Source organism: Oncorhynchus mykiss, chromosome 26 (assembly GCF_013265735.2).
Source record: "Oncorhynchus mykiss isolate Arlee chromosome 26, USDA_OmykA_1.1, whole genome shotgun sequence".
Taxonomy (NCBI): domain Eukaryota; kingdom Metazoa; phylum Chordata; class Actinopteri; order Salmoniformes; family Salmonidae; genus Oncorhynchus; species Oncorhynchus mykiss.
In genome coordinates this window covers 41,789,643-41,802,920 of record NC_048590.1, presented here as the reverse complement: position 1 = coordinate 41,802,920, position 13,278 = coordinate 41,789,643, and the positions used below count along the sequence as shown (strand labels likewise).

At 41.8% G+C, this 13,278-nt stretch overlaps 1 protein-coding gene across 3 annotated transcripts in view; it reads right to left on the bottom strand.

Annotated features, from left to right (window-relative positions):
- Positions 1 to 236: 236 nt before the first annotated feature.
- LOC110506825 (lactadherin) overlaps positions 237 to 13,278 on the bottom strand; it is a 22,905-nt gene continuing 9,863 nt past the window's right edge. For 2 of the 3 annotated variants that reach the window (XM_036964038.1, XM_036964040.1), the window contains 7 exons: positions 9,479 to 9,592; positions 9,101 to 9,282; positions 8,386 to 8,541; positions 7,972 to 8,116; positions 5,398 to 5,600; positions 3,543 to 3,698; positions 237 to 2,071 (listed from right to left, as the gene is read on the bottom strand). In XM_036964038.1, the coding sequence (XP_036819933.1) occupies positions 1,928 to 2,071; positions 3,543 to 3,698; positions 5,398 to 5,600; positions 7,972 to 8,116; positions 8,386 to 8,541; positions 9,101 to 9,282; positions 9,479 to 9,592 (1,100 nt within the window). In that variant the 3' untranslated portion in view covers positions 237 to 1,927. The remainder of the gene's footprint in view (positions 2,072 to 3,542; positions 3,699 to 5,397; positions 5,601 to 7,971; positions 8,117 to 8,385; positions 8,542 to 9,100; positions 9,283 to 9,478; positions 9,593 to 13,278) is intronic. The other variant, XM_036964039.1, reaches the window with a different exon arrangement.

The window sequence follows — 13,278 nt, the reverse complement described above, 5'->3', positions numbered from 1 at the left end:
GGGAGGGAAAAGGAGAAGGGGAAGTAGTAGAGGGACAAAGAGAAATGAGAGAGAGAGCAAGAGCGAGAGATAAAGAGAGAGAGAATATGCCTGTCACTGAGAGTTAGGCAGAAGGGTGAAATTACAAAGGGACACTTTTTGTGCTTCTAACTAAGTTGATGCTATTACTGTAAGACTGATATCAATGTTTACCCATGCAATGTCTTATGTAATGGACATTCTTTTCAATCAAAATGTTTAACGCAGAATGTGTTTTAATTAGTGACGTCTGTTGAAGACCAACATATTGGACTTCTTAAAAAGAAAACATTCAAACCACAACAGAGTCTAATCATTTCTACTCACTCAATCATTTCTACTTGTCTCTTGTCTGTACGATTTCATTTCTGCTAAATGGGGAAAAAGCAGTTTTCGGCCGACTTGGAATGCAAGATTATTATTAGAACATAAGCAAATCTGCTAAATTGGGAAAAAAAAACTTAAGTCATGGATCAAGTGTGAAAGGTACACCATCATACTGAACAATCCTTTGCAGCTTTTAGTTTAACTTTAAAAAACAAATGTCCTTCCTTAATATACAGTATAGGTAATGTACAGTACAATGATTCCATTGTCAGTTAACAAATGTGTTCATTTATTATCCAGCTATTTCCCAAAAAGTATATTGCACACAGGCCCTGCTTCAATATACTACTAAGTGCTCATATCGACCAGCTGACGTGTCTACTCTCCCTTCGATACAATCACATCTATATTATGGTAGACCAGGGGTCTTTAACTCCAGGTCTGGGGGCTACATCAGGACTGCAAGTTGCTTTTTTGTGGTCCTCGACAGAGCCTTTTGTTTACTGTAAATCACAGTGGAGGCTGCTGAGGGGAAGACAACTCATAATAATGGCTGGAATGGAGCGAATGGAATGGCATCAAACACATAGAAACCATGTGTTTGATACAATTCCATTAATTCTGCGACAGCCATTACTACGAGCCCGTCCTCCCCAATTAAGGTGCCACCAACCTCTTGTGTTAAATCAGTGGTATTCAAACTTTTTCAGCAGGGAACCTATTTTTTTTTCAGCAGAATTTCTGGTGACCCCAACCCAAATCTAAAAACACAACTTACATCAACAAATAACTTTCAATTCATTGTCTTGTCATCTCTCTTATAAAAATTAAGAGAACCAATCTTTCTCAAAAACGTATATTGTCCCATACAATAATCTGTTGGATACTCTTCATTTTTTAGGTCTTTAAGTCCACGCCGACTGGGATAGGATGTTATTTTTATTTGGCGACCCTGACTCTGAATACCACTGCTGTAAATAGAAGGCTCTCACCCTGGATACATAATGTCAAAGAGCATGGTGGGACAAGCAGCTGCTAGGTTGGCTGGCAAAGTGACATCACACAGAACTGTGAGTGTTTGGAACGTGTTGGAACTGGCAGAGCTGGGGGAAGGGTTTGTCCGACATGTTCGCTATACTGTGCTACTTTTGACCACAGCACATGTACTGCCAATAGGTCAAAATGATGCACTACATTGGGAATAGGCTGTCATTTCAGACATACCCTAATTCTTCAAAGAGAATGTGAGAGCCCATATATTTAGAATTGACACTGTGCCACAGTCACTGTGGAAAGGATCAAAAACCAATTGGAATTGATCAGTTTTAGCTGGAGAATAAAAAATCTGAAAAATATTTGTAGAAATACAAGCTGTAGAGCAGACTTAATCTGGAGCATATTCTATTGATGCAAAGTTCTGGAACGTTAGAACCTGACACATTTTCCCAATGTATATTCTATACATTAGATTTCTATGTCCTGGTACAGAGGAAGGTGTGACTGATTCCAGTGTGGACAGGTACAGTATGGAGACTGGGTGGAGGGCTGAGTGGAGCACTGGTGGATTATGGGCAATGTAGTTCTAGTAGTCACAGCCCAGCAGCTCCATGCGCAGGGTGATGCGCTCTTGCCACTCCCAGGGCACAACGCGCAGGTAGCGGGCGTAGAACGGAGGCTCAAACAGGTTCTTCTTATGCATGTTGTTGTCAATGTTGCCTTGGAAAATCTGTCAGGGAACACACACACATCAATGGTCAATTGTTAACTACCAAATCTGTCAGGAAACACACACACACACATCAATGGTCAATGGTTAACTACCATATCTGTCAGGGAACACACACACATCAATGGTCAACTCCCATATATGTCAGGGAACACACACACACATCAATGGTCAACTACCATATGTCAGGGAACACACACACATCAATGGTCAACTACCATATGTCAGGGAACACACATATCAAATGGTCAACTACCATATATGTCAGGGAACACACACACATCAATGGTCAACTACCATATATGTCAGGAAACACACACACATCAATGGTCAACTCCCATATATGTCAGGGAACACACACACATCAATGGTCAACAGTTAACTACCATATCTGTTGTATGGTGTGAATAATTCTACATCTGAACAAATATGTCTATATTTAAATATGCATGTTGAAAGGGACTCATGAAATGTCTTTTTTTGCATTATACACAGTGTGCGGGAGTCCTTCTCAAGGTTCACTTCAGTTGTTCAATCTCCTACCCAGCTGTGTTAAGACATTACTTAATGTGTGTAACAGTTATTGTTCAGATAAACTTCAATATTCACCCTATTCATTGAAACAGTCAGTTTTAATGGTTCTACTGAATGGGAGGAGAGATCTAATATGAACCAATATGTAAAGGTCAAAGGTCAATGTCTGAGGCCTCCCATCAAGGATTGTAAATTGGTCTGAACTATGACCTCATTCATGATGACAGCCTTACAACCCAAACACAACTCCCCTCCCAGTCCCTCTGAGGAAGCCCCTGGCTACGTCACATAATGTCAAGGGTAACTCAATGAAAAGATTGGTTGTTTATTCGTCCCTGAAGGTCATTGAATTATTCAGCGTAGGCCCCCAATGCAAATTTAAACAGCCCCTTGCTTGCAGCACTCCCATGGGGGTGAAGATTGGCCTCTCCTATTCCACACAGAGAGGGGGGCTACAGGGGTGAGTGTCACTAGCACTGTTCCAGCCAGGGACAAAACAGGAAGTAAAGAGATCATTCACACAGAGGACAAGGGGATACACTCCACACACAGGGTGGGGGTCCGGAGGGGGGGTCCGTAAATTGGCACGGGAAACACAGTCAGGTCCCAACTCATGTCAACAAACAAACTGTGCAGAGGTTCGCAAAACCCCTTATCCCTACTATCGAAATCAAATAGGGTAAAAATGATTATAGTATGTCTGTGTCTCTTTACTTTTAAATGGCGTCCTCTCCTTTCCTTTCTGAACATTGAAATGGCTGGGTAGACTTATATTATCTAACAGATAAGATCAGTGGCGATGAAGGAGAGGAGACAAGGAAAGGAAACCAATTAAGCGTATCAGAACTATGAGGCTGAAAAATACTTATTTTGTTGGGGAGCCCCAATATGTGAGACTGTCATAATGAGAATACGTTGTGAGCAGTGTTTCACAGACCTTCTCTGTGTTGGTGTTCTCATCCTTCACCAGGTTCCAGGTCTGTCCGTCGTCGCTATAGGCCACTTTGAAGGCGGACACAAACTGCACCACCCCAAAGTCCTTGGCCCCCTGGGTGATGATGCCTGTCAGATGCTTGGTCTTTTCCAGGTCAACCTGGGACAGGATCATGGAGGACAAGACAGTAACATATAGACCAGATTAATGATAATACCTTCAATTCAATGAACCCTGTATTTTGGTATTTAAGAAGTAGCTCTTTTCCCAAGGTCAAATAAAATCACAAAACGTGTCTTGGCTACAGTAGAAAAACCACAGTAGAAAAGAGAAGGATGGTTCACATTCATTCATTTCAGGTGAAAAAAGGAAAAGGTTTATTCCATTTCAAACTTTTCGTCCATCTGACCTTCGTCAGTGTCATAAAAACCTACAACTACTACAAGGTAGACTCCCCTCACAGGAATCTCTTCACTTTTCAGAATAAGAAGTGTGTGAGCGGGGTGAAGTTTATAAACAAAGATACTACGTCAACATATGTCAGACTCCTATCCCTGATGTCTGTTTTCCCACACAATTTGTGCCCAATATTGAATAGCTGTTTCATCATATAAAATAGTATGAAGCAAGAACAGATGTCAGAATCCCACAAGGATGATAAAAATGATCCATGACTTTTTGTGTTACAAATCATATTAGGAAGAGAAAGTGATCCTTCCTCTAAGGAATGTTTCCATTGATATTTAGTTTGTATTCACTAAGAAATGATGCGGTAACAATCTATACACTCTGGTACGTACTACAACTAATTCAACACAACTGGGAACTACCTGGTAGCTAAAAGTTCCCATCCTAAAGACACAAACAAGTAACTCATAGGTTATTACTGTATGAATACCATTTTACCAACTTCCAAGTAATTACCATGTCATTTCTAAACCGTAAAATAAAGGGCTACCTGAAATCCTTTGTTAAAGTAGACAGTTTAAAATGGCAATGTGGGATTGGTACATACATGTACTTACACTACTGTTCAAAAGTTTGGGGTCACTTAGAAATGTCCTTGTTTTCCATGAAAACATATATGAAATGAGTTGCAAAATGAATAGGAAATATAGTCAAGACGTTGACAAGGTTATAAATAATGATTTTTCATTGAAATAATAATTGTGGTCTTCAAACTTTGCTTTTGTCAAAGAATCCTCCATTTTGCAGACCTTTGGCATTGTAGTTGTCAATTTGTTGAGGTAATCTGAAGAGATTGCGGGTACTATTTAATGAGTACTATTTAATGAGTACTATTTAATGAAGCTGCCAGTTGAGGACTTGTGAGGCGTCTGTTTCTCAAAATAGACGCTAGTACTTGTGCTCTTGCTCAGTTGTGCACCGGGGCCTCCCACTCTCTTTCTATTCTGGTTAAAGCCAGTCTGCGCTGTTCTGTGAAGGGAGTAGAACACAGCGTTGTACCAGATCTATTCCATGCCGATTTCTCGCATGGAATAGCCTTCAAAAACAAGGCCATTTCTAAGTGACCCCAGACTTTTGAATGGTAGTGTATATAGCTAGCTATTGGTTCTTAAAGAATAGATGTTTAGAAGCTTTACTCCATCAGAATCCAAAATACTGTTTTACTCCATTGTTTAATACAATATCATTTTAAGCAAACACTAACTTCAAAACATGGTTAAAAATATGCTTTTGAGCTCCTGGATGTTCAGTCTTTGCATCCATAGCTCTGTCTATGAATTTGAGTGTGGTTAAATTTCTCCAGGCCCCATCCCTCAGCTGTTTACCAAAACAAGTGGTTTGTTTTTGGAATCCATATTGCCCCTTTAAAAAAGAGGAGAGTCAGTCTCACCTGTAGCCACTCTGAGCGGTTGTTAGTGGCGGGGGACCAGGCGTTGGTCTTGCCCTGTTTGTCTAGCCGGGCGAACTGTGGGTGCCAGGTGAAGGCATCAATGCCCCAGGTGCGGAAGGCACTGGACGCCGAGAGCTGTCCATCAGAGACAAGGCGGGACTTCATGCCCATTGGCTCAGAGCAACCTGTCGTGTTGGAATATACTGTAAACGAAACAGCAGAGAGACAATGATAGACAGGAAAGGAGTGGAGGTGAAAGACAGAGAACAAATAGAGAGAAACCAATGATCACACCAAAGTGAAGAACCACCCACTCAGTGGAGTACATTACAAGGAGCCCGTCCTCCTAATTTATCCCTCCGCCAACCAACACTGCAGCTCAAGGCATGTAGATTAGCCACTTACTGATTGATCGATTGATTTGACAACATGACATAAACAGTGTAGGACAGATAGCATGACATAAACAGTGAAGTATACTGTGGATAGCATGACATAAACAGTGTAGGACATGTGGATTACATAAACAGTGTAGGACAGATAGCTTGACATAAACAGTGTAGGACAGACAGCATGACATAAACAGTGTAGGACCGATATCATGACATAAACAGTGTAGGACAGATAGCATGACATAAACATTGAAGAACAGATAGCCTGACATAAACAGTGAAGTATACTGTAGATAGCATGACATAAACAGTGTAGGACATGTGGCATGACATAAACAGTGTAGGACCGATAGCATGACATAAACAGTGTAGGACAGATAGCATGACATAAACAGTGTAGGACAGATAGCTTGACATAAACAGTGTAGGACAGACAGCATGACATAAACAGTGTAGGACCGATATCATGACATAAACAGTGTAGGACAGATAGCATGACATAAACATTGAAGAACAGATAGCCTGACATAAACAGTGAAGTATACTGTAGATAGCATGACATAAACAGTGTAGGACATGTGGCATGACATAAACAGTGTAGGACCGATAGCATGACATAAACAGTGTAGGACAGATAGCATGACATAAACACTGAAGAACAGATAGCATGACATAAACAGTGTAGGACAGATAGCATGACATAAACAGTGTAGGACAGATAGCATGACATAAACACTGAAGAACAGATAGCATGACATAAACAGTGTAGGACAGATAGCGTGACATAAACAGTGTAGGACAGATAGCATGACATAAACACTGAAGAACAGATAGCATGACATAAACAGTGAAGTATACTGTAGATAGCATGACATAAACAGTGTAGGACATGTGGCATGACATAAACAGTGAAGTATACTGTAGATAGCATGGCATAAACAGTGTAGGACAGATAGCGTGACATAAACAGTGTAGGACAGATAGCATGACAAACAGTGTAGGACAGATAGCATGACATAAACAGTGAAGTATACTGTAGATAGCATGACATAAACAGTGAAGTATACTGTAGATAGCATGACATAAATAGTGTAGGACATGTGGCATGACATAAACAGTGAAGTATACTGTAGATAGCATGACATAAACAGTGTAGGACAGATAGCGTGACATAAACAGTGTAGAACAGATAGCATGACAAACAGTGTAGGACAGATAGCATGACATAAACAGTGTAGGACAGATAGCATGACATAAACAGTGTAGGACAGACAGGTATGCCATATTATTTCCTGTGTAAAGGCACACTACAGAAAGTCAATAATAAGACCAAGTAATGAAAGCAGGGAATGAAAAGTACCAGACAGATATTTATAATAAACAAATAACATTTGTATAAAGGAGGCATTGAAATGAATAGGAAAGGAGGCAGGGAATAGGAAAATAATGGGGAATAGGAAAATAATGGGGAATAGGAAAATAATGGGGAATAGGAAAATAATGGGGAATAGAGTGAGTGAAGCCCAATAGCCTTACTAGCAGCAAGTCAATTTGAACTGTAGCTCTATACACACTGAGTAATAGGGTGGGGCTGGAAACACATATGGACATGGTGTGTGTGTGTGTGTGAGTGTGTGTGAGTGTATGGGTGGTGCTTTTGTCAGGAACTCCGTCCCCATTGTTGCACTGCATGGGTCTCCCTCTGAATGCTGTCCAAACCATTCCCTACAGTATGTGGTCTAAACATAACTACATCTAGACTCATGTTAGGACATCTAAACAACCCCTCTTACTGTCAGCAAGATGGACAGAAGAGCCACAGTGTCAACACAAGGAGACCGCATGTACCCAACTTAATGCCTTTTACTTGGTGGGCTTGTAACTTTTCTCAAGGTCTATTTGTGGTTCAGGCAGAGGACTCTGAATGTCCCTGGGATTTTGAATGGGGTTTTATTTACAGCTGCATGTCAATAGTCTGGAGTGGCTTCCTCTCTTTATCTCCCTATTACCATCTGATGTAAAAAACAAGACACCAAATGACCAGACCATATTTCTATCACCTGTCCTGAGTTTCCAGATTGATGCAGACGGAGACGAGGAGGAAAGGAAGTCAATTAAAACTATTGAGATGCAGTCTAGTCGTCTTTCCACTCTATTTTCCCATGTAGAGGTGTCTGTTTACCATTGAGCTCACAGCCCACCAGCTCCATACGCAGGGTGCAGGCCTTGCGACACACCACAGGAATGACGCGGATGAACTGGGCCACGATGGGAGGGTCAAACAGGTTGGTCTTGGTGCTGTCATTATCAATGTTACCCACAAACACCTGTGGCACAGGGCACAGAAGTGATGTCACCAAGTTGTTACAGCCATTCATGTGGGAGCAACTGTACAGATCCAAGTAAAACATGCCAGTAGGAACAGATGTAGGAACAGCTTTAACCTCCCACAATTCTGACCTTAACCATTAAGAGGATGAAACATATCTGACCCTTTATAAGACTGTAGGAAATGGGACAACTGTTTAAATGAACTTACACTGAGTCACTAACTATAAATGAATATTACTATGGTAAACTCATATTGTAAAGTCACCTTGTCCTTCCTCTGTCCCGCTGGTCTGTAGGGGGTGTAGGTCTTACCATCAAAGCTGGAAGACACTTTAAAGACCTTAATGTACTCAGCTATGCCCATTCGACTGGCACCCTGGGTGATGATGCCAGTTAGGCGCATCTTCTTTTGCATGTTGATCTAGAGTCAGAGGTCAGAGAGAGGTCAGACAGGGGTCAAACCACTAATCATCCTCCCCACTGGGATTTAGATGATACACTGTTAGAAAAAAGGGTTCCAAAAGGTTTCTACAGTTGTCCCCATAGGAACAATGTTTCTGTTCCAGCTAGAAAGGATTCTACATAGAACCCAGAAGGGTTATTGCTGGAACCAAAAAGGGTTCTTCAAAGGGTTCTCCTATGGGGACAGCCAAAGAACACTTTTATGTTCTAGATGGCACCTTTTTTTCTGAGAGTACAGTGTATGGCTGTTTATATGTGTACTACATGCTTAGACTTTACTAGAGCTGTGTAGCATCATTCAGACAAATCGAAAAAGTGTTTCATTTCTTTTCCATGACAGTGTCCATAGAGAGGCCAGATCGAGTGACTTCATCAAGTAGAAAAGCATGTTTCAAGCCAAAGTTTAGTCTGGACCCATGAGGAGCTGGCCACGGTCCACCAGTGGGTTATGACCTCCCATTTGAGAACACCATTACCACAACAAGTGATTATTTACTAAACTGACTTGGTTCTCTAACCTCCATCCAGGGGTTCTTGTCATGGTTGGCGGCGGTCCAGGCGTTGACCATGCCCTGGTTGTTGAGCCGGGCCAGTTCTGGACCCCAGCGCTGAAGACCCATAATGCCATAGTGTACAGAGGAGGACGAGATCTGAGACTCTACGATTTCTCCTCCCTCCATCCCCATCAGAGATATACAACCTGGAACAAACACATACAGAGACATACATATGTTATATTGTCTTATATAGGAGACAGAAACAGGTTATAATCTCTAATATGGACATACTGGTTGTGACTTAAAGTACAAAGAGAGACAGTTCATAATGTGTAACACACAGAGTAGTAGACATGTTTCAGTCTCTCCTATGCAGCGGTTCCCCTGCCCTATACTTACGGAGCTGGCATTGCTTTCCAACGTAGGGTGAAGGGCACAGGCAGGTGTAGTCACCATCCAGATCTCGACACATCCCACCGTTCTTACATGGCTGCTTCTCACAGTCATTCACATCTAGACAGGACAAGCACAAGAGATAGACACAGTTACATAGAAGTTGGGTATGTCATCATAATAAACCCTGTCCTAACATAGGAATCTGACATGGGACTTCATAATGTCACATAATAAACCTTGTCCTAACATAGGAATCTGACATGGGACTTCATAATGACACATAATAAACCTTGTCCTAACATAGGAATCTGACATGGGACTTCATAATGTCACATAATAAACCTTGTCCTAACATAGGAATCTGACATGGGACTTCATAATGTCACATAATAAACCTTGTCCTAACATAGGAATCTGACATGGGACTTTATAATGACACATAATAAACCTTGTCCTAACATAGGAATCTGACATGGGACTTCATAATGACACATAATAAACCTTGTCCTAACATAGGAATCTGACATGGGACTTCATAATGTCACATAATAAACCTTGTCCTAACATAGGAATCTGACATGGTACTTCATAATGACACATAATACTTTTCTGGAAGGATTTTTTTCAGGAAGACATCAAGAAAGACTAAACATTGTTGCCCTTATCTGGTCATATAACTAGATTTGCTCTATACAACCGGACCATAACTATTGAAAATACATCAGAATGAACCAGTTCTGCCCACTGGGTCTGACATCTAAAACCCTCCCTGGACCTGAGCAGGGGAGTACCCCAAAGGTAAGTCAGATATAGCCCAGTGGTAAGACTACCTGGCATGCAGGCTAATCAGCCAGGTGGGTGAACCTTGAAGAACCACAATACCACCAGTGGGCCTCCATAATGCCTCTCTGCAGGTGTGTTCTCTAAGACACAGGGGTGATGACAGGGGCACAGCTGGGGGCAACTTTGGGGCCAGGCATCATAAATTACCACAGGTGAAGGGCAGGGTTGTGGTTTTGGGTGTGTTCTATATTGTGCCTGCAGGGTTAGGTGACCTGGGAGTAGTCTATGGTAGTCTGTCCACTGCTGCAGCTCTTTCTCGTCCCCACCAGGGGGCTCAGTTGTATTATAAGTAGCATGGACTAAAACTGGGCTGTATTCATTAGTCTACACCATAGCAAACCATAGCAAAATGTTGTGCAACAGAAAACACTGGTAGATCCCCTGTTTGCTTCTTATTGAACAACAACAAAAATTATTCAACAAAGTCATTGGCATCGGGGGAACTTTATAAGTGAGTATTGTTATCAGATAAAACAGTATATCCCAAATGGTGGGTCGGTACCCGTTAGCGAGTCATTACTGATTCGTTCTAGGGTGTGGACCTTCGAAAAATCTGCTTTGTTCGTTCATTCAGTGCCCGTGGGTCACAGGAAAATTCCCAAATGGTTTGGTGGGTCATCGGACAGAAATATTTGGTAACCACAGAGCTAGAACATCTTCATATTGTAACTACTCATCCCGGGAATTTAAAAATAGACCATAAACAGTAAACACAGTGGTTGAAAACGGTGTTTGTAGCAGTCTAAGTGTCCCTGGGAGCCACTTCCAGGTTGTAATCTAGGGGGCAGACAGCACTTTAACACTACATCTTCTGTTTAGCTACTGTTCCCGTTAACTCTAAGAGGATTGCTCCCAACTCTAAAACCCATTCCGCTCAACGGCGTGACAACACACACACCCACACTGAGAAATACAAGCACACACACACGTGCATGCACATACACAGAAAACACACACACGGGCATGCAGATACACAGAAAACACACACACGTGCATGCACATACACAGAAAACACACACACGTGCATGCACATACACAGAAAACACACACACGGGCATGCACATACACAGAAAACACACCCACGGGCATGCACATACACAGAAAACACACACACGCACCGCACCCTCCAGTCATTCTGAGAATCTACTCAGTAAATAACATCTCTGACCTTGATTAGGTAGATTAAATGCCGTAGGTGTATCTTTAGACTATGTGTGTGTGTGTGTGTGTGTGTGTGTATATACGCCTGCATGTGTGTATGTGTCCATGTCTGTGCCAATGACAGACAGGGACACTGACAGAAGGTCAAGAGTGGTTTGATCCATTCTTAGAAGGAAGGGCAGAAGATTCTAGAATAATGGGGTCCATAACAAACAGCAGTATATCCAACCACTACCCAAGCAGGAGAATTTCAGCCATGTTGGACTAACAAGACAGTACTGGGATCCACCCTAACTACAGGCCTATACAATCTATGACGTCTGGTTGAACAAGAACAAATGTGGGTGGTGACAACCAAACAGCACTGGTAACACTGGTGGTCAGACTAGCAGTTAGAGGTTATAAATATGCTATGAATCATCTACAGTTTTGTAGTCGCATCAGCGCGCCTGGTTTTTCAATCAGATTCTGGACTTTCAATGGAAAACTTGGACAAACCAAGGAAATGAATGGAAAGGACAAAGTTTATAGTGGCATTAGCCTCCTAGATCCTAATCTGGAATGTGAAAAGTCTTGTACCAGTCCATGCATGAATATCAGTTTGTTTTAATGAGATGGCAACTACTGACCCAACTAGCACTGAGGCTCTCAATAGCTAGGCCTACTGTGTAGAGAGCAGGACTGGCAGAGCTCTCCTCGCTCTGCTAAAGCCTTCTGAGATTAGAGTGGACCATGGCTAATTGCTGTAAAGGTGCCCCAGAGGGAGAGTTCCTGGCTGGCTAGGGGGGGTATTAGAGAAAACCTGGTAGAAGCTTGTATACACAAAACATGCAACTTAGAAAAAGACAATTGAACATAAATATCCAAGATGGCTGAATTTAAAATTGGGAAATTGTTGAGCTGACATTGTATACCCCATTAATCCAATGATTTATGCTCAACGTGAGTCCAATTTTTTGCCTTTGCAAGTTCCATTTGACTTTCTTAAATTTTTTTGTCAGGACCAGTTTATCATTATTACATACAATACCATGCAAAAGTTTGGACACACCTACTCATTCAAGGGTTTTTCTTTATTTTTACTATTTTCTACATTGTAGAATAATATTGAAGACATCAAAACTATGAAATAACACATTTGGAATCATGTCATAAACAAACAAAAAATGTTAAACAAATAAAAATATATTCTATATTTTAGATTCTTCGAAGTAGCCACCCTTTGCCTTGATGACAGCTTTGCATACTCTTGGCATTCTCTCAACCAGCTTCACCTGGAATGATTTTTCAACAGTCTTGAAGGAGTTTCAACACACAGTACGCTGAGCAGTTGTTGGCTGCTTTTCCTTCACTCTGCGGTCCAACTCATCCCAAACCATCTCAATTGGGTTGAGGTCGGGTGATTGTGGAGAACCGGTCACTCCATCCCTCTCCTTCTTGGTCAAATAGCCATTACACAGCCTGGAGGTGTGTTTTGGGTCATTGTCCTGTTGAAAAACCAATGATAGTCCCACCAAGCGCAACCCAGATGGGATGGGGTATCATTGTGGAAGCCATGCTGGTTAAGTGTGCCTTGAATTCTAAATAAATCACAGACAGTGTCACCAGCAAAGCACCACCACACCGTTACACCTCCATGCTTCACGGTGGGAACCACGCACGCGGATATCATCAGTTCACCTACTCTGCGTCTCACAAAGACACGGTGGTTGGAACCAAAAATCTCAAATTTGGACTCATCAGACCAAAGGACAGATTTACACAGATCTAATGTCCATTGCTCGTGTTTCTTGGCCCAA